This window comes from Podarcis cretensis (assembly GCF_951804945.1).
Source record: "Podarcis cretensis genome assembly, chromosome: 18".
NCBI lineage: Eukaryota > Metazoa > Chordata > Lepidosauria > Squamata > Lacertidae > Podarcis > Podarcis cretensis.
Genome location: NC_137188.1, coordinates 13,608,379 through 13,630,128, shown reverse-complemented (window position 1 = coordinate 13,630,128; position 21,750 = coordinate 13,608,379). Strand labels below are relative to the sequence as shown.

At 54.8% G+C, this 21,750-nt stretch overlaps 2 protein-coding genes across 6 annotated transcripts in view; one reads left to right on the top strand and one right to left on the bottom strand.

The window, feature by feature from the left end:
• EPS15L1 (epidermal growth factor receptor pathway substrate 15 like 1) overlaps positions 1-10,298 on the top strand; it is a 38,270-nt gene extending 27,972 nt beyond the window's left edge. For 3 of the 5 annotated variants that reach the window (XM_079960498.1, XM_079960499.1, XM_079960497.1), the window contains 2 exons: positions 5,211-5,419; positions 8,121-10,298. In XM_079960498.1, the coding sequence (XP_079816624.1) occupies positions 5,211-5,419; positions 8,121-8,267 (356 nt within the window). In that variant the 3' untranslated portion in view covers positions 8,268-10,298. The remainder of the gene's footprint in view (positions 1-5,210; positions 5,420-8,120) is intronic. The other 2 variants (XM_079960500.1, XM_079960501.1) reach the window with 2 other exon arrangements.
• A 5,396-nt stretch (positions 10,299-15,694) lies between these two features.
• Positions 15,695-19,358, bottom strand: KLF2 (KLF transcription factor 2). Its single transcript, XM_079961114.1, has 3 exons — positions 19,212-19,358; positions 18,049-18,973; positions 15,695-16,469 (listed from the first exon to the last, which is right to left on the bottom strand). Exons 1-3 carry the CDS (start codon positions 19,281-19,283, stop codon positions 16,294-16,296), a joined length of 1,173 nt encoding a protein of 390 aa, XP_079817240.1. The 5' UTR covers positions 19,284-19,358; the 3' UTR covers positions 15,695-16,293.
• Positions 19,359-21,750: the final 2,392 nt, after the last annotated feature.

Below are 21,750 nucleotides of genomic sequence, written 5' to 3'. Positions count from 1 at the left end.
TCTCTCTCTCTCTCTGGTGTGTGTGTGTGTGTTATTCTGGTTCTTTAAAAGGGCAGGAAGTCTCTGTGTGGGTGTCAGTGATTGCGAAGCCTCCCTGGGGCTGCTGCCACCACCATCGTGGGACCATCTGCACCCGCCCCACCCTCAGCCACTTCCTCTCTCTGCGGTCGGCGCTCACCAGCAATATCGGGGCCCCGGCCTGCGCCGTCAACCAGGCACAGCCGCCGCTGCCTTGTGGGGGGTGGGGGTGGCGGCCGCCTCTTGTGGCCCGAACGGGGCAGGGGCTGCCCGTTCTGCAAAGCACCCCCTGTCCCCAAAAAGGAGACCGTCAGAGTTGGGGGGAAAGGGAATGAGAAAAGCACGCGGCGTTCAGGGCTGCTTAGTTTCGGGAAGAGAAGAGACAGGATAGAGATTTGTAGAATTACACACATCCTGGCACTAGAATTCCTGCAGAGCTGGGTGTTGAGGGGTTCAGGGCGGATTGTGTTTTTCTTTGAGGATTTATGTGTGTGAGAGAGAGCGATACGAAGCAAACGAGAGAGGGAAGACGCACACGGCGTCTCCGTTTTCGATTCGTAAGAGTCCTTTTCGCAGTTTGCATTCGGTACGAGACACTCTAGTAAAGAAGGTGTAGGGTTGGACTGTGGGACTCCCTGCCACAGGAAGCGGGGTGGCTGCCAACCTGGGTTAGACTGATTCGAGGAGGAGGCTCTCAGCTGAGAATGGCTCAGCCTCCACAGTTGAAACACCGGCCAGGAGGGGAGAGGGCTGCGGTTCAAGACCCCGGGGTGTAGCGCACGGCGTTTGTGCGCGGGATCGGGGCCTTGCTGCAGCCCTGAGTGTGCTCTGCGGCTCAGGTCTGCTCTCCGTTTGAGGGACCCCCTTCCTCCCGTGGGCCAGAGAGTCTGGCCGGAGGCGTTTTGACCGCTGCTGAACTGCGACCACGGCAGGCAGATTTCCTCCCGGCTGGCAGGTCGCTTGGCCCAGGCGCCTTGGAACGGGGGTCTCAGAAGGTGCTGCTGGTTCCAGGAGACTTTGACGGGTAGTTCCGTAAGCTGCTTGCTTGCGGGGGTCTTTCGCTCAGCCGGTTTTCCGAAGCCCGCCTCCAAGGTTCGTGAATTTGCTTTGTTGTGGTCAGCGTTCGAAACCCACCAGCCACGTTTTGCACCCGTCGCCCCCGAGCGAAGATGCCCGGGTGCTGGGACAGCGCCTGATGTCCCCGCCATCTGGGGGGTCCTTGGATCTGGACCCCTTCCTCACCCTTAAGACCCCACCCTGTAGCATTCCGTGATATTTTATCCGCACAACCGGAATGAATTTCGGGGACCGAAAAATGCTTTTCCCGGCATGATAGCAAGTTGTCGCTTGTCGTCACTTTCCCCTTCTGACAGTTGGGGAGAATATTCCCATGTTATGAGTGGTCTGTGTCACGATTTAGAAAAAGGCAGGAATAAGCCAATATCTAGGCAGACTGTCCCTGGATAAAGTGACTTTTCTTCTTTTAAGTTCTCAAAGCTCAGCTCAAAGTTGTCCTCTGAACTAGCCAGATGTTTAGCTGAGAATCCATCCTTTGGAAAAATAAGATTTTGGAGCCGTCTTGCCCCCCAAAATGGCAATTGGGTGTTACATTTTGGTGATGCCAACCCTGGTTTAAGGATCTAACGCTGTGATCTGGGGCAGAACCTATGGAGTTCACCCTTGTTCTGTGCTGGTCAGGCTGAGTCCAGTTTTGAGTGTGCCCCATTTAAAGTGGGGTGGGCCAGGATGGTAGGTGGGGGGGCTGGAGGCCAAGCCTGTATACACCCCTTTCATTTTAAGTACACCCCTTCCAAGGGGGGAAAAAATAGAATCCTGGAAACTGTAGTTTGGTAAGGGTGCTGGGAACTGTAGCTCTGCGAGGGGCGAACTACAGTTCTCTGAAAAGGGGGCGAAAGAGGGAGGGGTGATATAATTTGGAACAGGGAAGGCTAAAGGGCCCGGGGAGCAACGAAGTGGTCTGCCAATGATTCTGCCGTTGTAAGATCAGCACAGATTGGAGGGTTGGGCTGGATGGCCTCTGGGGTCCCCTGTGCATGGACAAGCAGCTTCCAGAACCCCCCCCTTTTTTTTTTGGTCTGCCGTTGGAGGCTTGAAGCCGGCCGACGTCCATTTTCACCACAGCGCAAGGATGTTCCGTGCGACACGACGCTTGGTGAATGAATGAATGAATTAATCTTTATTTGCGTCGGCCGCCAGCCATCGCAATAAAACAACCACACGATATACAAAGAACAGAATTAAAAAGTCAATTGTATAAAATACATTTTAGGGCTTTGAATCAATGCTCAAATAGTGGGTCTTATTCCGATTGCCCCGGCTAAAAACCTTGCCACCTTTGCCATCACTTGCTCATTTTGATCGGCCGAGAGGAAGGACCCTGGGGCAGTGGCTGGGCGACCCGGAATGGACGATGAAAGAGGGGTGATAATCTCATTCCTCAAGTCTTTATCATGAAGGCAAGCCAGAAGGGCGTGCGCCGCCGATTCGGGACTGCTATCTCCGCAGGGATGTTTTCCGTGTGGCATCTGTTGGCATCGTCCCTCAAGTCCAGTCGAGGGCAAGATATTCAATCTCTTCCGAGGCTAAAAGCTCGGTGGCTTTCCACCAAAGGTCCAAGCAAGAGGTGTGCCTTGTGTTCGAGTTTCCGTCAGTTGTGAGGAGGCCGTGCGGCCGAAATCGAGGCCCGGGGGCGATGTGCTCACAGTCTCTTTATCTCGTGTGGGGTGTGTGTGTGCAGCAGCAGCAGCTGCTGATCTCGAGGCTTTTTCGCCCAGGAGGCATTGCTGAAAAGGCACCTTTTTGCAAAGTTGGCATATCATCTGTTTCTCAGTGGTTAACACCTCTTCTGCGGAGGACCGGGTACCTGGTTCCCACACCCGCCGGCGAAGCTGGTTCTCAGGGGCTGAAATATTAAAAGAGGAGGCAGAAGAAGTTTGCTTGGGGCAGGGGGAAAACAGAGAACTGTTGTCGTTTTTTGCGCCCGAGCTTCGCCGTGTAGCCGTGCCAGCCTTCGATTTCCCTTGCGCCCTCCATGCCTGTTTTTTTATTTTTAAAATCCATGTTTTTCTGGGAGAATAACGCCTTTGGGGTGGGGGTGAACCCTTGTCTGCAGTCCATTTGACAAACTCAGTCCCCGTCCCCCCCCCCCCCCCGCTGCCAGGAACCGCAAGTGGGGCACAGTTGTTCCACTCCTGCTTGTTAGGGGGCTGGCTTTCCTCTGGGAGGGCGTCCGGCGGGGGGCACACACGAGGCTGGACTAAATGGCCCCCCCTTTTGGCCCAATATCCGGCAGAGCCCTTCTTTTTCACGACTCCCAAGCAGAACCTCCATGGACAGAGCCAGTCTATCTTAGAACAAGCAGGTTTTCCTCCGGGGACAGGACTTAAGAGCGGACCTCCTTGGGCCTGATCCGGCACTGCTGCAGGGCTCCCCCCTTTTGGGTGGCATCACGGCTGTGCTGGAGAAACCTTGCTCAGGCTGGGTTTCCTCTCCACCCCAAACCGGTGCCGCGCTGCGGATCAGGCCGGGGGCTCCCAGTCACTTAAAACCTGCCCCCCGAAACCATCCAGCTACGTTTCACGACCAGTGCATTTTTTTCCTTTAAAAAATGTTATGGGGTACACTCATTTTGACTCCAGAAAATCGCCATTTTTAACATTCAAATTGGGACAAATAAATACAGCAAAAGGACAAAGATTCGCAAAACGTTTAAGGGTATGTGCTCTCCTGTGTCCCCCCCTGAAAAAAGCACTGTTTGTGGGTCCCCTTGTGGCCCCCACAGAGATCTCTGGGGACCGGGTCCGAGGCTGGGGGAAGCGAAGTGCCCCTATAGTATATTGTATTTTAAAATGGGGCTTCAGAGTTTTTAGGGGGTTTTGAATGTTTTATGTAGATTTTCAGTTTCATTGTTCTGTAGGGGACAATGACTATTTTCCCGTGGAGCTTGAATTCGGTTTATTCTGGGTGGTTTTATCCGACGTTTTGATGTGCTTGCAAACCGCTTTTGAGATCTGTTCTTTGTGGTATAGAAACGGAAATAATAATAATAATAATAATAATAATATTGTCCCATCATAGGGAGAGGACAGCTCCTAGACATTGCATTGCACCCAGTTTTAAGGCGATGAGATTATATATCTGGGTTTCTAACACCGTCCGGGACTCTTCCCTGTTCTGAATTAATTGGCTATTTTGGGGGGGTACAGGGGCCGCCATGGCCGCGGGTGTTTCGCCGGGGGCAGAGGGGGAGCCCCTTTTCCCGCAGCGGAAAGAGGGCGAAGGAAAAACTGCCCGATGGAGGAAAGGGAACCGGAGCGGCTGCTTTTTTGTGCGAAACCTCTCCCAGTTCCTCTCTGCCAGCTTGGCGCCAGTCTCTCTTCGAGAAAGGGAAGTGGGGAAGAAATCGTCGCCTGGCCAAGTTCCAGGCTTGCGGCTGCGGGGTGGCAAAGTGAGAACCAGGGACGGCTGCGGGCAGGACCCCTCCCTCCAAGGGGGCTGGGCTGGATGACCTTTAGAGGGCCCTTCGAACTCTTCGATTCTAGGGTGCCACCCTCGTGCCCGAGCCCGCAAGCCGCTAGTCCTCAACCGCTGCCGAAACCCTCACACGGGTCCTCTGGGCTTTTCGGGGGAGTGGGAGGCAGTGAGAATCCCGTCTCCCCCTCCCCAGAAAAAACCCCAAAGCTGTCAAACGCCGAAATACGCCTATCGCTAGCTGCAGAGCTGACCCACGCCCTTAAAAAACCCATTTTCTTTTTGCAGGGCGGGTGAGTCCGAGGCATGTGCTTGGGGGGGTCTGGGGGGACTTGGCGCCAAACTCCCCAGCCCAATTTGGGGGGGACGGGACGGGACGCATTTGAGCAGGGAAAAGAGGGGGGGCATTGTTGCGGATTTGGCTGTGCGAAGCAGAATTCTAGGCAAAAGCTGGGAGGGGGGAGTTCTGAGCTGCCAATTTAGGGTTAGGTGGGCTTCCCTAGACACCCCCCTCCAACCACTGCCCCCCCTTGCCCCTTATGGTAAGTAACCTCTCCCTTTCTTCCTCTCGTTTCTCCCTTCTTCCCAACCCCTCCCTCTCCTTTTCTTCCTCGGTCCCCCCCCCCCATTTTTTTTTCTTTTCTCTCTCTCTTTCTTTCTCTCGTTCCCTCTCTCTTTCTCTCTCTCTCGACCTTTTCCAGGTAAATCTCCTCCTGTCATCCATGTCGGCTCTTCCGATTTTGACAAGCCCCCCGACCTGTTTCGGCCGTTCGGGGCTGACACCAGCGACCCCTTTCACAGTAGAAAGGGGTTTGGGGACCTTTTTAGGGGGAGAGACGGATTTTCTCCCCCCTCGGCAGGCAAAGCTCCCAAGGACCCTTCCTCCACGGGATTTGCTGACTTCACCTCTGTAAGTTGACGTTCCTTCGATCTGGATGGAAAAAGGAAAAAAACCTGGGCGGGGGGCTTTTTGGGGTCATTTCCCCCTCCTCATCCTCTTCCTCCTCCCCCCCCCTCCTCCTTCCCCTTCCCTCTCCCCCCTCTGGCAATTTCTATCTCTTAGTTCCCCCCAAATCCCTCTCTTCTCCCCTAGAACCAGAGAACTGTAGTTAGACGGGACCCCCAAAGCTCATCTAGACCAACCCGCTTCCTCCATAGTTCTGCATTAGTCCCTCTGTATGTCCCCAGGGTCTTGATTCGCTGGAAGCCACCCAGAGTGGCTGGGACGACCTACTCAGATGGGTGGCACATCACATTATTATTATTATTATTATTATTATTATTATTATTATTATTACAGTGGTACCTTGGTTCTCAAACGCCTTGGTTCCCAAACGCTGCGCCAATCAGAAGCCGCGCCTCGGTTTCCGAACATTTTGGAAGTCAAACGGACTTCTGGAATGGATTAAGTTTGGCGCTTTGGTTTTCGCTCTTTATTCTGCGATTTTGTTTTTGAGGCTTTTTCGGTTCATTTGTTTTTGTGGCTGTGTGGAACCCAGTTCAGCTACTGATGGATTGATTGATTGATTGATTGATTGATTGATTGTGTGACTGCGGAAATGGATAAAAGCCCCCCATCCAAACAATGAACTCTCATCAGTGCAGGTAATTTTAATTTTTATCATCTACAATAATGTCTTGTTTATTTTATAGCACAGCACATTGATTGCTGCTTTCATTTTATGGACCAATGGTCTCGTTAGATAGTAAAATTCACGTTAAATGGCCGTTTTAGGGGTTGTTTTTAAAAGTCTGGAACAGATTAATCCGTTCTGCATGACTTTCTATGGGAAAGCAAGAGCGCCTTGGTTTTGGAATGCTTTGGTTTTGGAACGGATTAAGTCTGAGAACCAAGGGACCACTGTATTAAGCTTTGAGTCTGGTGCTGTTCGCTTGGGGACGTTGGTCGTGGAGAGCGCTCTCCCTTTCTCTCCTGAGTTGGGGATATTTTGGGGAAGGAATCCCCTTCCTGGAAATGTTTGGGGCATAGGAAAACCGCCTTATCGCGTTGCTCCGTAAGCTAAGACTCTAGTCCTCAAGGTTTTGCAATAAAGGGCTGGTTTCAGTAGGGACTAAAATGTGTGAATCTCCTTCCTTGCAGCAAGAGAGAGCGTTTTAATTATTTCGTTCAGCTTATTAGTGTTGGAGGAGTGTGTGTGTGTCTTTGTGTTAGCAAAAGGAACTCAAAGCCACGTTGTGGATCTTTATTCTAACGGCAGGTTTGGCGTTGAGCGTTTGACACAGAGAAAAAGAGAGAGGCTTCAGCTGATAAACAGGAAAACCTGCGCTGGTTTTATTTTTAATTCTTTTTTCTTCTTCTTTTTTAATTTCCGAGGCACCTTCAAACTTTCTCACCTTCCTGGCTTGAGTTTTGGGGGGTTTTTTTGCTGAGCCGTCCCATCCATTTCCCCAGCAAAAAACCAGACTTTGCAAAAGGAGGAGGAGGCCGGTGAAATCGCCGCTGCAGTTTTCGGTTTATTACGGTCGCGGGCCGGCATTTTAAAAATAGCTAAGATACAATGGTGAAAGCAAGATGCAATAATTTATTTTGCTTTATTTTTAAAAAACCGAGTCAGAATAAGATCAGGGAGACGAGAGTCGCTGAGCAGGAGGTTACAACAACTAAAAGAATCGCAAGGTTTCGTAAGCGGAATAGCTTTATTGTGCTGCTATAAGGCTTGCTGTCCTTTAGGGAAGTTTCAAATGTTTTATTGCATTATTATTATTATTATTATTATTATTATTATTATTATTGTTATTATGGCTACGATTTCCCTGGCAAAAATAGCGTCTGGGTGGAATTTTGCAAAATGGGTTAAAATGTCCGTTGACAATGGCAAGTTGCTTTTTTTGTCAAATTTTCTATTCTATTTTATTTTTTAAGTCAAAAACTTTCTTAGGAGATTTTGCAGAGAAAGCTCAACAATATTTTTTCTCCGGACTGTCACCGTTTGAAACCGGGCAAACCGTCCCCTTATGTCCTTGATTTTTGTGTGGGTCCTCCCCTCTTTTATCGGGGGAACTGCTGGCCGCCTTCCCTCCAGGAACGGGGAAAGGGTTTGCAGCCAGTGGCGGGCAGTTCCCCTGGCTCTTAGCTCTGTGTATGTGTGTGAGAGAGACAGAGAGACCAATTAGGAGTCGATAGTCTGATTCCCACGCCCTTCGTAGCTTTTTGGGGAGGAGGGTTGAAGGAAAACATGGGGTCTCCCTGCGGTGTGATCTGCCCTCAATGTGCTGGTCAGAGCACTGAGCTCTGAGAGTCGGACTGGGACACCAGTGGGTCATCTAGACCAACCCCCTGCAAGGCAGGATTTAAACAGGGCAAAGAGCGCCCAGTCCAGTCTTCATAGGGGTCCCCCAGATGCAGCCTCCATGGGGAACCCCAAAAGCGCTTTAGGTGTGCGACGAGACCGGGACGGGGCCCTTCCCCGATAGAACCGGGTGCTGCTTTTTTCGGAGGATGGGGAGGAAGGAAGGGAAAGCGGGAGCGGCCCCCCTCCATCCCTTACCATGATCCGGGAGGCAGGAAGTACGGTGGCCCCTAGGGAGAGATTTGGATAGGGGGGGCCCTCCAGCGGTCATCCATCCCAACCCTCTCCTTCTCTCCCCAGCTTGGCAATGAGGAGCAGCAACTCGCCTGGGCGAAGCGAGAGAGCGAGAAGGCGGAGGAGGAGCGCCTGGCGCGGCTGAGGCGGCAGGAGCAGGAGGACCTTGAGCTGGCCATCGCCCTCAGCAAAGCGGACATGCCCGCCTCCTAGGGGGTTTCGGGGGGGCCCTCCCTCTCCCCCCCCCTTCCGCCGCTCCCTAGATCACCATCTCCGATCCGCCGACCCCGGTCTCCGTTCTTTCGATGCGACGAAGCGAACCGCCTCTCCATGGTGCGGGGAAGCCCTTCTCTGCGGGAAAAGGACGCAGGGCTCGCACGGGGATGCCGTCTCCTTGCACAGACGGACAGGTGGGGGGCTGCCCCCCAAGACGCTGCTCCCCCACCCCCTGGTGAACTCAGCCGGCCGTTCCCCCCCCCCATTTTGCCCTCCCCCCGCCGGAAAAGACCTGCTTCCTTGCCCTGGACCTCTCGCTCTTCGAAACCTCCCGTGGGGGGGGGGGGCTTGAGTCTTGCTCAGCTGTGCCAGCCTTGGGGTGGGCATAGGGTGGAGGGGGGGGGGGAGAAAGGGGTCCCACCCAGGCCTTCCCCCCACGGCGGGGCGCCAGGAAGACGGCCCTCTCTGCCTTTATTTCCCTTTCTTTGCAGCACTGTCAATGTGGATTTCTTTGCACCCCCTTTTCTCTCCCCCCACAAAACCCCCCCAGGCGCCCCGATTCCTAACGCTCTCTTTGATCGCCCAGGAAAAACCCCACTGCTAACGGCCCCTGCCCCCCCCCCCAGCAGCCTCAAACGTTCAGTTAACCAGCGCCGATTCATACCGAAACCGGGGAACTTAAAATACGTTGCAACCTCGAAGGGCAGGTCGGTGTGTTTACATCTCTCTCTCTTTCTCTGTATTTTTGCCTGAAAAACATCCTGGAAAGTCTCGAGAAAAGCCAAGCGGCGTCTTCTGAGCCGTGTGGCAAGAGGGGGGTCTCCGTTCCAGAGCTGGGGGGGCAACGCGGGTGAGAGCAGGGGGGCAAATGTGTGGCTGCAGGTGGGTTCCTTTTGGGCACGTGGGTCGGGGTCCGAGTGGTGTGTTGGGGGGGTCTTGTGCACCCCCCTGAAATGGCTCCTCCTCCTGCAATAGGGGCATCTCCCCCTCTAAGGGGTTCTTTCTCCCCCAGGCCAGGAAAACCTCCAGCTTCCCAGCCTCTGTGCAGAGATGGGACCCCCTAAATTCTGCCCCCTTGCCCTCCTCCTTCCAGAAGGCCGGCCCTCCTTCCATCTTCCCCAGGGGCCTCTTGACCCCGGTGCCTTTGCCCTGGGGGGGGGCTGAGGGCTCCCCACCGCCCTTCCCCACTCATCACAGGTGGGGTGGGTGCTTCTCTCGCCCTCCCACCCCCTCTCCAAGGTGCCCGTTCCCCCTATGGCTGCGGGATCCGAGACCGGCTCCGTCCTTCCCTCCCAGCTCTGGCGGAGAATCAGGGCCACCCTTTTTGCCACTGCTGTGGGGAGACACCCCCCCATGGGGGTCCGCCCCACAGGCGGGAGGGTCCCATTGGCCCACAGAAGCACCCAGAGACACCAGCCCCCTTTGCGTGGGGAGGGGTTCGGCCGGCCAAACGGACGGGACAAATTTGGGTGCTGAGGCTTCCAGAGAGAGTTGGATCCTCAGCCGGTTTTTCTTTGGAGGAGGAGGAGAACCCAAAGGAGAACCCCCTGTCCCTCCCATACACCCCCCCCCCCGGTAGGGCCAGATCCGCGCCTTCCCTTGGGGTCCCCATCCACCTCCACCTTGTGGGCTGAGAAGCTGGGAAAATGTGCCGCCGCAGCCTCCAGATCTGTTACAATTTTTTTGTATTTTTAATTTTCGTCCCCCCGTCCCCCCTGGTGTATATTGTCCCCATCTGCCATCTCCTCAGCAGCCCCCCCACCCCTCCGGGACGCGACCCACCCCCTTGTGATATAGAGAAATGTAGATATATATAGGAGATTTTATATATGTATATATCTGGGGGTGGACGTGCCGAAGGACCTGGTCTCTGAGCGCTGCCTGCTGCAAAAACGTAAATCCGCCCGGCCTCGTGTGTCGCTCTTGTGTGTGTGTGTTTGTGTGTGTGTGTGTATATATTTAGTCCCTAAGATCTGGAAATGAAAGAGTGATTCTTGTGGTTAGAATCTCAAGCTTCTGCCAAACAAGAAAGAAAGAGATTAAAAAGTCTGTTTCTCTCTCGCGCGCTCTCGCTGCAAATTCTTACTTCTAAAATATAGGGGGCACGGGTAAATGCAATTCGCTTCTTGAGTGTGGCGTTTTGGAGTTGCAAGAAATACGTGTGCAGGCACCCCCCCCCAAAAAAAAAAACACCCCCGGGACTGGACTCTTAATCCTGCACCTATTTCTCTGCGTGTTTGTGTGTGAAGGAGACAGAGAGAGTTTTCTTCAGTTTCCTTTCCTGTTGGCAGAATCAGCCACGGTTTTCGGTTGACCGGGGGGGGGAGCATGGGGCTCCCTGGTAGCACCCCAAAACTACTCCTAGCCCCCCGGGGAGAGGGATGGGCAAGGCTGCCGCTTGAGGGGAGGGGCGGCCAAACCCAGACAGGCCACCCTCAGTCTTGGAGGGGGGACAGGACACGGTGCAAAAGAGCAAGGGGGGAAAATGTGCCAGAATGTGCATTTAGAGTGGGGGGCATTTAGAGCTATCCTGCACCCCTCTTTATGCCCCCCCTTTCCCAGTTTCTCCTCTTGTGTTTCCCCATTAGTGTTTTCCACGCTCTCACCCCCCCAAAAAAAACACTCATCTTGTGGCTCTTAATATCCGCGCCGTCCCTGCCCCCCCCCACTTTGTTCTTTGTGGGACGCAAACCGGCTGCTATCTCTCTTCTCCTCTGCCTGCCCCCCTCCGCTAGGAACTCTTCTCATCTGCTTCCAAGTCCTCCTTAGAGTAGACCCATTGGCTCAAGTGGTCTCTTGTTTGCAGAGTTTCCTTTTTAAACAAACTTGGGGGACAATGGCTCTCTACATTTTTTGGTGGAGGAGAAATCATTCTCTTTCATTTCCTCTCCTCCCTTCGTTGCTTCTCTCTTTAGAAATGGTTTTTTTTGGGGGGGGAGCAGCTGTGCCCCCCCCAGACCTCAGGCACCAGAAAAGTCAGTCCTTTGCATCAAATTGAGCTTAGGGGTCTCTCCAAGGGGGCAGCGGGATTTGGAACAATGGGGAGGGAGAGAGGGGGTTTTTTTGGGGGGGGGAGATGTGTGTGTGTTTTGCTGCTGCTGCTGCTGCTGCAAGGGGAACCAAGGAGCCCCCCCACCCACCCAGCACATCCTTTTGACCTCGGCCACCCTGCCCCCCCCCACCAGGAGATCGGCTGATGATGTATTATATATCCAGACATGTACATGACTGTATCTATGCTCTTGGAATTATCCTATAGCAAAGAGGGGTGGGGAGTGGGGGGGCAGCGGGGAGGAGAGAAGGTTTGCCGGGAGGGAGGGAGGGGGGAAGGTTTGAATTTTAACCCATGCTCTGTGTTTTATTGTTTAATATAAGAGAAATGTTATTGTTTAATATAATAAATGAAAAAGTTACTTATTTTGGAGCATCCGAGACTCTGGGATGGCTCTCTCTCTCTTTCCCTTCTTTTTTTTTTTTGGAGGTGGGGGGGGGTCGGGAGCTGAGTGGGTCGGACCTGCTCATATTTCTGCCCCCATATGTTTGGGGTCTTCCTCCCGGCGGTTCCGGGGTCCTTTGTGGCCACAAGCAGTCTCCTCTCTCCTGTCTCTCCTCCTCCTCTGTTACGGGGAGGGGGGCATGGAAGAGGCACCCCCCACCTGTTCCTGCTTTGGGGGGTGACCTGGACCCCTTGACCTCTAACCCCACCGGCTTTCCTGGCTCTTTCCAGTTGCCCACAAGTGGGGCTGGCTTCAGAGGAGCTTGCTGTTTCCCATCTCAAGCTACACAAGATATGGGGGGAAGAGGCTGGTGGGAACTTTGCGGGAAGCACTGGGGGGGCTGCCAAACCCCCCCCCCCACTTAACTCCAGCCCCCTTGGGCATTGTATGCCAGTGGCCCACCGCATTTTCCAGACACCTTCGTGGCGAGCTTTGGGCAGCCGTGAGGACAGGGAGGAAGCCATGGGGGAAACCCCTGGGGTTGTAAACAGCTGAGTTATGTCGGCGCTTATAGAATTGCCAAATGTCATAGTTGATAAGGGACCCCCAGGGGTCATCCATTCCAACCCCCTACAATGCAGGAATGTTGTGCGGATGCCTGATGGTCGCCTTCCGAAGCAACTCCTCTATTCCGAACTTTAAAATGGAAAGCGCAATGCAGGTGGTGGACAAAAGAGGTTCCTCTCTCAAGGAAAATCTTTAAAAATGTGGTATAAAGGTAAAGGTAAAGGTCCCCCTGCCCGTAGGGGCCAGTCTTGACAGACTCTGGGGTTGTGCGCCCATCTCACTCAAGAGGCCAGGGGCCAGCGCTGTCCAGAGACACTTCCGGGTCACGTGGCCAGCGTGACATCGCTGCTCTGGCCAGAGCCAGAGCCGCACACGGAAACGCCGTTTACCTTCCCGCTGGTAAGCGGTCCCTATTTATCTACTTGCACCCGGAGGTGCTTTCGAACTGCTAGGTTGGCAGGCGCTGGGACCGAGCAGCGGGAGCGCACCCCGCCGCAGGGATTCGAACCGCCGACCTTTCGATCGACCTTTCGATCGGCAAGTCCTAGGCGCTGAGGCTTTAACCCACAGCGCCACCTGCGTCCCGAGTATAAACACCGACAACTGGGAAACACTGGCCTGCGAGCACTCCAGCTGGAGAACAGCCTTTGCCAAAAGTGTCATGGGCTTTGGAGACACTCGAACCCAGGACGCAAGGGAGAAACGTGCTAAGAGGAAGGCATGCTTGGCAAATCCACACCAGGATCCAACTCCCTCCCAGAAACCAATATCCCCACTGTGGAAGGATGTGTGGATCCAGAATTGGCCTTCATAGTCACTTACGGACTCATTGTTAAAATCATGTTTATGGAAGACAATCTCACTTGGCTAGGAGGGATCGAAGAAAAAGAATGCAGGAATCTCAGCTTAAAGCAGTTGGTTGGAGCATGGTGCTGAGGAACCAGCCAAGGTTGCAGGTTCGATCCCGTATGGAGGCAGCTGCATTGCAGGGGGTTCGACTAGATGATGCTGTGGGGTCCCTTCCAACTGTACAATTCTGAGAGGTGACCGTCCGACCTCTGCTTAAAAACCAAAAACCTCCAAGGGACGGAGACCACTTTCGGAGAGAGTCCGATGCACCTTGCAGGAGGTCGCGGGCGCGCCTTGAAGCCAGTGGCATTTGGAGAAGGCGGGGAGGGCAAATGATTGTGTGTGTTTGTGTGTCCCCAAGTCTCCCGGTCCCTGAGCCGCCCCCTTCAACCCCCCAGCTTGCCCCTTTGGGGTTTGGGCTCTCCGCTTGCTGGGGAACCTGTGCGCTGTGGTCGGAACGGGAGCCGGAAAGGGCTGAAGCCATTGCAACAACAATCGGAGCCCATCGCCGTCGCTGCGCTTCCTGCGCCCGCGCTCGGAGCTGCAACCAAGTTGTGCAACCTCGGCTTTCTGCAGAATCTGGAGCCGCGGGGTTGCTTCCTCCAAGCCTCTCCTCCTCTTCCTCCTCCTCCTCCTGCTGGCCAAGTTTGCAGGACTGCCCTCCTGCCCCCTTTCCAGAAATGACGGCGTTTCGCTTTTTTCGTTGCTTATTTCGGCAACGGCCTTTAAATAGCTCCCCAGTCATTTTCTGCAAAGCGGTCTCTCATTGCGGGGAGAGCTAATTCGGGCAAACCTTTTTTTGGTGAACAACAACCGATCCCCCCCCCCCCCCGCGCTCCATGCAAATAGCGAGAGAGCCTGTTTTTTTTTCCTTTCTCCGCGCTGCCCGGTTAACCCGTGAACGGCTCGCCTTCCTGGGCTCACCAGGGGAGAATTTGTGGGGCGCTTCTGCCTGTGCACAATGCGCTTCCAGAAGGGACCCTTTGCGGAGCTGGAAGAGGTCTAGAAATGTCGAGAGTCCGGAGCGACTCCCTGAGTGGGGTTGCGGGGGGGGGGGGAGAGAGAGATTTGGAAGAACAGCGTGCGTAAAGGGGCGCGAGTTTGGAAGTTTTTATTATTCCTCTTGAGAATACTTAGAAACGCCGCCGGCTATCCAAAGGCAGGCGCAAGGGTGGGGTGCCTTGTGGCATTTACTGACCTAAACTGAAAAGGAGAATCGGATAAATCCAAGGCTGTCAGTGGCTGCGATCCTCTTCGGGTAACGCGCAGCCTGTGATGCTCTGCGCACTTGCAAGAGGTGCCCGTTCCAGTTTGCAGCAGGATCAATTTTATTCCACCTCCCACAACCTGGGGCGCGTCAGGTGGTTTTAAACTATAGCTCCTTTCCTAAACCAAAGCCTGCGCTTGCCGTTAATAGTTGAAATAATTCAGAGACAGCCTGTGTGTGTGTGTGTGTGTGTGAGAGAGAGAGAGAGAGAGAGAGAGAGAGAGAGAGCGCAGCGAAAGGATCTGAATTCTCTCCAAAGTGCCGCAGTTTTGCTGACTCTCTCAATAAGCTATATTGGGTAAGCGGCTTTGTGAGCACCTCCGAGGGTACAATCCTGAGCCATTTGCACACACCCATTTCCCCTCTCCTCCCCCCACCCCCTGAGAAACAGAAACGAACTGCAACCTCGCTCTGCTTCTGCGCGGTTTGCTTTGCGGGAAGAGACGTTGGTTTCTTGCAAAAAGGGTTTGGTGGCGGTGGTTGTTGTTGTTTTTGCAAAAAATCTGTGCAGCCCCGCCGCGTCACCCCGTTTTTGTCTTTTTTTTTTTTTTAATGGCGCTGTGGAAACTGCCAGCCCAGAAATCACAAAGTGTTCAGATACAGACCCCTGGAAGGGAAATGGCGGGGGTTAATTTGCAGAGATGCGATAAAGAGGGTCAGAAAACGACCCTCCGGAGCGTGGAGGAAGATACGCGCCTCTCACGCAGTTTGTACGCACCGCAAGCGGGTGGCGGCCGCGTTTAAGGATCTAGTTAGCGAAGAAACTACCTTTCTCTGTTCCAGCGTCTCCATCTGCCCCCCACCCAGCTTTTGGGGAACAGCAGCAGCAGTCCTGCATTCCCCCCCCCCTTCAAAAAAGGACTCTGCAATTACTGACATGCCGTGTTTACGTTTCACATAAAAATACCCACACGCGCGCAAAACCAGCTTGCCCACAGAGCCCGGCCGCGGGCACAGCTGCCGCAGCATCTGGAAGAGATTTCAGGGCGCTCCCGAAATAGCTGTCGAGTAAACTAAAAATGAGACTCAGATTATAGCCTTGGGTTGCTTTTGAACTGGAGAGCCGTTTCTGGTGCAAAGCATTCGCCCTGCTGCGGTCCGTGCCCGGGTCTATTTCTTGCGCGCTGGGGACGTGGGGGGGGCGCAGGCGTAGGATTTGTGGGTAGCTGGGAGGGGGTAGGTTATGGGCACCTATAGCAGCAAGAAATAACAACAGCAACAACCATCTTTTTGCGCCCGGGGCTTGCACCTGCCTTCCCCCCATCCCCTCCAGGCCAAAGGATTTCTAGATGAAAGAAACAGGCTTATTTTAGAAAAAAAAACTTTAATATATATATTTTATAAAAGTTTTCATTTCCCCCCCCAAAAAAATTGGACATGGGCAAGAAACGGGCCCATTTCGTCTTTCCCTTGTATCCTCCCAACACTTGTGTATAAAACTATGTACATTATTTATGTATTCTTTTCTTTTCTTTTAAAAAAAGGTCGTTTCTTCACAAGACCTCAAGCCTTGTTAAGGAGCTCTAGTGTAGGTTAAGGCAGCTGGGAGCGTTTTGCGCGAGGCGTCTCCTGCCTCCGCGCGATCCTTCCGCGCGATCCTCAAGCCAAGCCTTCCGTTGCAGCTGATCTTCTGGGCGGTCGCAGATCGACTATTTACACCCGGACAGCCCTTTCGTCTCAAGAGCCCTATAAATTAAGTCCCATATTCTTCCTCCCGGGGTTAGGGGCAGAGAGCAGCCCGTCAGGTTTCCGCGCAGCCTCCTGGAGAGAGGCGCGGGCCGCAGCCCCCCCGTCTCCTGCTACAGGGGCCAGCGCAAGCCTTTCCCTCCCCGCTCATCCCAGGCGCAGGCGGACGTAGTACCAGCTACAGGATCCCGACTAAGTCCTGGAGAGTCCCCCCCCTCTACATGTGCCTTTTCATGTGCAGCGCCAGGTGGTCGGAGCGAGAGAAGGCGCGGTCGCAGAGGTGGCACTGGAAAGGCCGGTGCCCGGTGTGTTTGCGGTAGTGGCGCGTCAGCTCGTCGGAACGCGCAAACTTCCAGCCGCAGCCGTCCCAGTTGCAATGGTAGGGCTTCTCGCCTGTGGAGGGAAGGAAGCGGGGTAAGTGTCGATTGGAGGAATACCTGGGATAGAAATGTAATCAAAGAGCGCAAAGAGGCGATGTGCATGGTTCCCCCTCTTCCTGTAGCGGGTTGGGCTGGATGACCTTTGGGGATCCCTCGCAACTACGATTCTAGCGTTTGATCCCCACGACAACCCTGCGAGACAGGTTATGTAGAGAGGCAGTGGCCCAAGGTCACCCAGAGAGCTTCGAAGCTGAGTGGGGGAGGGGAGGATTTGAACCCAGCGCCCCCCAAACTTGGGTGTTTTTTTTTCCGGACTACAATTCCCACCATCCCTGACCGCTAGCTACAGATGATGGGAGTTGTAGTCCGGGAAAAACAGCCGGGGATCCAAGTTGGGGGAAACGCGGCTCTAACACAGCTGGGCTTGGAGACGCCCTTTGTGTGCGGATAATAATAGCAATAATAATAATGTTTATACCCCGCCCACCTGTTCCCCCTAAGACGCAGCCTGCCTCTGTCACTTGGCAGCGCCTCTTGGGAACAGCTACGCCCCCCCCCCAAGCCCAGAGCCCCACAGCTCTCAGCCCCACCTTAAACGTTGCCAAGCTCTCATGAGCCACTGTGCGCAAATTCACGCCGGGATGTTGCTGCACTCCAAGCCAGCATGACCAGTGGTCACATACCTAGAGGACCAGCACCGGCAAGGGCACCAATGTCCCCTCACCCCACCCCACCCCAATGCCACAAGGCGAGGTGGGTCGGCAAGCCAGCCTGGAGAGCCCACAGCTCTCGGGTTAGAGAGTTTTAGTGGTGGCATCGACGGTGGTTTAGCAACAGCCAACGCCTGCCAGATTTTCAGAGAACTGGGGCCAGGCTACAGGAAGCCTCTTCTCTGCTGTTCTGGAAGACTTAACGGACGCAGAAAGAAGAAGAAAAATCTGCTTTTCCTTCCATGCACCTCGCCTCCACCAGGGGCTCCCGAACTGCGGTGGTCCACAAACTCCACCCTGCGCCCCTCAATATTTGCAATGGCTTTCAATTGTATTATCGCTTGCTCAACTTTGCGTTTTTTATGATTCCGCGGAGTTCGCATCGGAATGCAAGCGGTTAGAAGCAAAAACGGCAAATAACGGGACGCAATTGAAAAGTATCCAGCGCGTAGGGGCGGAGAGGTCTCCTCCCCCCACAATAAAATATCAGAGGCCCCCCCCATATAATATATATATTATATATATATATGTTAATGGGCATTGCCATTCCAACTGTGTGTAGTGCCATGTTATCGATTATGTGGGGCGGGGCTTAACTGGGGATACCCCCCATTTTTAAAATTCAAATTGGCACCGCGATCCAGCGCATGCAAGTTGCCACAGCAGGAGGCGGAGGTCTCGCATGTTAAATTTGTTTTAATTTGTTTCACTGATTTGTAAAAAAGAAAACCAATAAAGATGTGTGGTTTTTTTGGGGGGGGTTGCTAGGGGGCCTGTCCAGACCCTCAGGTGGGGGTGAGGGCGGGGGGGGTTGGACTCTCTGGTCCAGACCTCTCTGGTGGGGTCCTTAGCGCCACCTGCCGCGCCCAAGCCTGCGCTTACCTGTGTGAGTGCGCAGGTGAGCCTTCAGGTGCGAGCTTTTGGTGTAAGTCTTTCCGCAGCCGGCGTAGGTGCAGGTGTGGGTAGCAGTCCGTTTGCGCGGCCAGGAGCGGCGTCCGCGCTTGGGCTTGGCTTCCAGCAGCTCCAGCGGCGACGAGGGAGGCGTGAGGAGCCCCCTCGGGGCAGAGGCCGGGCAAGGCAGGCTGTCGTCGAAGAAGGCGAAGGCGGGCGGCGCGCTCTGCTGCTGCTGCTGCTGCTGCTGCTGCTGCGATGGGTGCTGGCGGTAGTGGAGAGGGTGGGCGAAGGGCGCCGGGTAGGGGGGCTGCGCGTGGCGCCCGAGGGGGGCTTGGCACTCGGCGGCGGCTGCCAAGAGGTCGTCGGGGCTGAGCGGAGGGGTCTCTGCCCCCGGGAGCGGCGGAGAGGCAGCCAGCATGCAGGGCGTGGGGCTCGTGCCCTCCTGCTTGATCTGCGCGCAGGATTGGGGCCACGACATCTCCGGCTTGGGCCCCTCCGCGAACGCCGACGTGACGAAGAAGCGGCCCTGGATGAAACCGCCGTTGGCCCCCGGGAAAGGAACATAGGGGGCAGCTTCCAGTTCGGGCAGGAGGGCGGCGGCGGCGGCGGCGGCGCCGTAGGGCGGGGGGCTGCCCCGCTCCATCTGCTCGTAGCCGGCGCAGCCGTCGGGCGAGGGGCTGAGCTCGTAGAAGGGCTCCCGTCCGGCGCCGTAATCCCCGCGGGGCGCGCCGCTGTCAGGGCCGAAAGACCCTCCGTCTGCGCCGCTGCCCATGGAGAGAATCAAATCCAGGACGTGGTTGAGGTCCTCGTCGTCCTTCGACGGCGCGCATAGCCCGTTCAGGCCCGGCCCGGGAGGGCAGCAGAGGTCTCCGCCGCAGGGCAGCTTCTCCGCTGGCAACCCGCAGCTCCAGCGCTGCAAGAAGGCGAGAAATGGGCCGTGAGCGAAGGGCGCGCAAAGCCCGGAGCCCGCCCGCCCCGTCGGAGAAAAGCAGCCGGCGCGCCCACTCCCGTCCTGACCCCTGGAGAAGTCCCCGCAGCATCCCCAAAGTCTAGACCCCACGTCCCCAAAACCCCTCTTTTCAGTGCCCAGCGCGGTGCCTCTGAGCATGTGCAGAGAGCCGGGTTGGCGAGCGAGCGAGCGAGCTACTTACTTGGTGGGCCGGTCGGCTGTCCCTGCAGAAGGAGGCGAAGGAGGGCAGGCTAGGCGCGGGCAGGAGCGCCATGATCTCGGACGCTTTTGGATGTGGCTGCCCGGCGCGGCCGGCGCCTTCCTTTTAAGCCGCGCCGTCGAGCGCGCAGGCCAATGGCGGGGGCGCAGGAAGCGCGTCCCGGGAAGGCAGGCGGCGGAGGGACCCGGCGCTGCTGCCTGGAGGGGGCTGGAGCTGCCGCTTGGCCCGGCCCCGGGCCGGCCTAAATTTAGCCCCGCTATAAAAGCAAGGCGGACGGCGCAGGAGAAGCAGCGGCGGCGGCGCGCAGAGAGAGAGGCCGAGCCTCCTCTCCTCCTCCGGCTTCGGACCTTCCCTGCTCGGCTGCAGATCCCACAGCCCCCCCCGGCACTCTTCACATGCTCGGGGTACCTCTCGCTTAGCCAGCTGGCTCCTTGTGCGCTCTGCGCGTAAAGCCATTCGCGGGTCGTCGTGCGCGCCTGAGCCCCGACACCTCTTTGGGCGTTCTCCCCCTCGCCAATAGTCTGGGTGGCGGGCAGCACCCCCCCCCCCGTGGGTGCTCTTGAAGCGGGTGGCCCGTTTGTTCTAGATCGGTAGATGCGGAGCAACAAAGCGGACCCGCTGCTAACCTGGTTCCCCCGCTGACCGCGCGCGTTGCTGGTGCCTCTGAGCATGTCCAGGGTGCCTTTCCGGGTGTACAGAGCCAAGAAAACAGCGTGGTGTTTTGTCTTGTTTTTAGCAGAGAGGGGTTATTATGGGATGAATGCTCCCCATGTAAGGCCACTTTTTTCCACAGCCATTGGCATGCAAATCTCTCTCTCTCACAACCTATTTATTAATGTATTTATTTTCCTTCCATTTCGTATGAAACATCGCTCAGCAATTAAGCAACAGCAAAAAAACCACTTCAACGAGAATGGCACGCCTCATAGAAAACGATTTCATAAATGAAAACAATTCAAAACCATCCCGATTTACTCCTTTCCAGGGGGTGGTAGCCCCCCGACCCACTAGTGCTAATTGAGTTTACAGTCCTCATCTGGAAGAACTGCTATTGGATTTTCCATGGAAAAGGTCTTCCCAGATTCCATGGGGGAAATAATATGGGCCCCAGAGGACGTGCTGAATGAGGGGGAGGGGCCCCCATCCCCACACAAACCCTGGGTGCACCCCCAGGGCCAGAAGGGCCTGTGGCTGGGAGGCGGCGGCTTATAACAACAGCCCTGCAATACAGTTCACACTCTTAAGTGGTTAACAACAGCCCTGCTGTGTTGTTAGACTTAATTCACAGGCTGGAACTGAGAGCAGCAACCTGGCAAGAAGCTTGTATGATCAACAACAACAATTTAATTATCTGCCACCCACCTGTCTGTGTTGCCCCAGCCACACTGGACAGCTCCCAATGGAATATTAAAAACATGATAGGAGGTCAAAGAGTCATACAGGGCTGTCTTCTAAAAGCCATATGCAGCGGTATCTCGGGTTACGAACAGCCCTGTTAACGAACTATTCGGTTTTCGTACTCCACAAAACCAGAAGTAGTGTCCCAGTTTGCAAACTTTGCCTCAGTCTAGCGAAAGCGCACCACGGTTTAAGAACGGTTTCGGTTTAAGAACAGACTTCAGGAACGGATTTAGTTCATAAACCAAGGTACCACTGTAGTTGTTTATCTCCTTGACATCTGACAGGAGGGTGTTCCACAGGGCAGGCGCCACCACTGAGAAGGCCCTCTGCCTGGTTCTCTGTAACCTCGCTTCTCTCAGGGAGGGAACCGCCAGAAGGCCCTCGGAGCTCTGTGTCTGGGCAGAATGATGGGGGTGGAGATGCTCCTTCAAGGATACAGGACCCAGGCCATTTAGGGCTTTAAAGGTCAGCACCAACAGTCACTCTTTCATTCTGTTTCTTTATTAATGCTTTATATGTTTAGTACATTTCCGAGCACAATTCAAAGTGTTGGTTCTGACCTTGAAAGCCCTAAACGGCCCTGTATCCCTGAAGGAGCGTCTCCATCCCGGACACCGGGGTCCCTCTCCCAAGGGCCTTCTGGCAGTTCCCTCGCTGCAAGAAGCGAGGTTACAGGGAACCAGGCAGAGGGCCTTCTTGGTGGTGGCGCCTGCCCTGTGGAATGCCCTCCTGTCAGATGTCAAGAAAATAAACAATCGTCTGACTTTTAGAAGACACCTGAAGGCAGCCCTCTTTAGGGAAGCTTTTAATGTTTGATGTTTTATCGTGTTTTTAATATCTTATTGGGAGCTGCCCTGAGTGGCTGGGGAGGTCCGGCCAGGTGAGCGGGGTGTCAGTAATAAGTTGTTGTTGTTAATGCATTTCAAAAAACCATCCTGTCTCACTGCTTCCCAGTAACATGAGCTTAAAACACACACACACACACACACACACAGAGAGAGAGAGAGAGAGAGAGAGAGAGAAAGAACGTTTTCTTGTATTTTGACTTTGCTCTGGCCTGTTTAAATAGGGCCTTACCTGGACCCTATTTCCCTGGTCACTCTGCCCCAAAGGAGCTTGC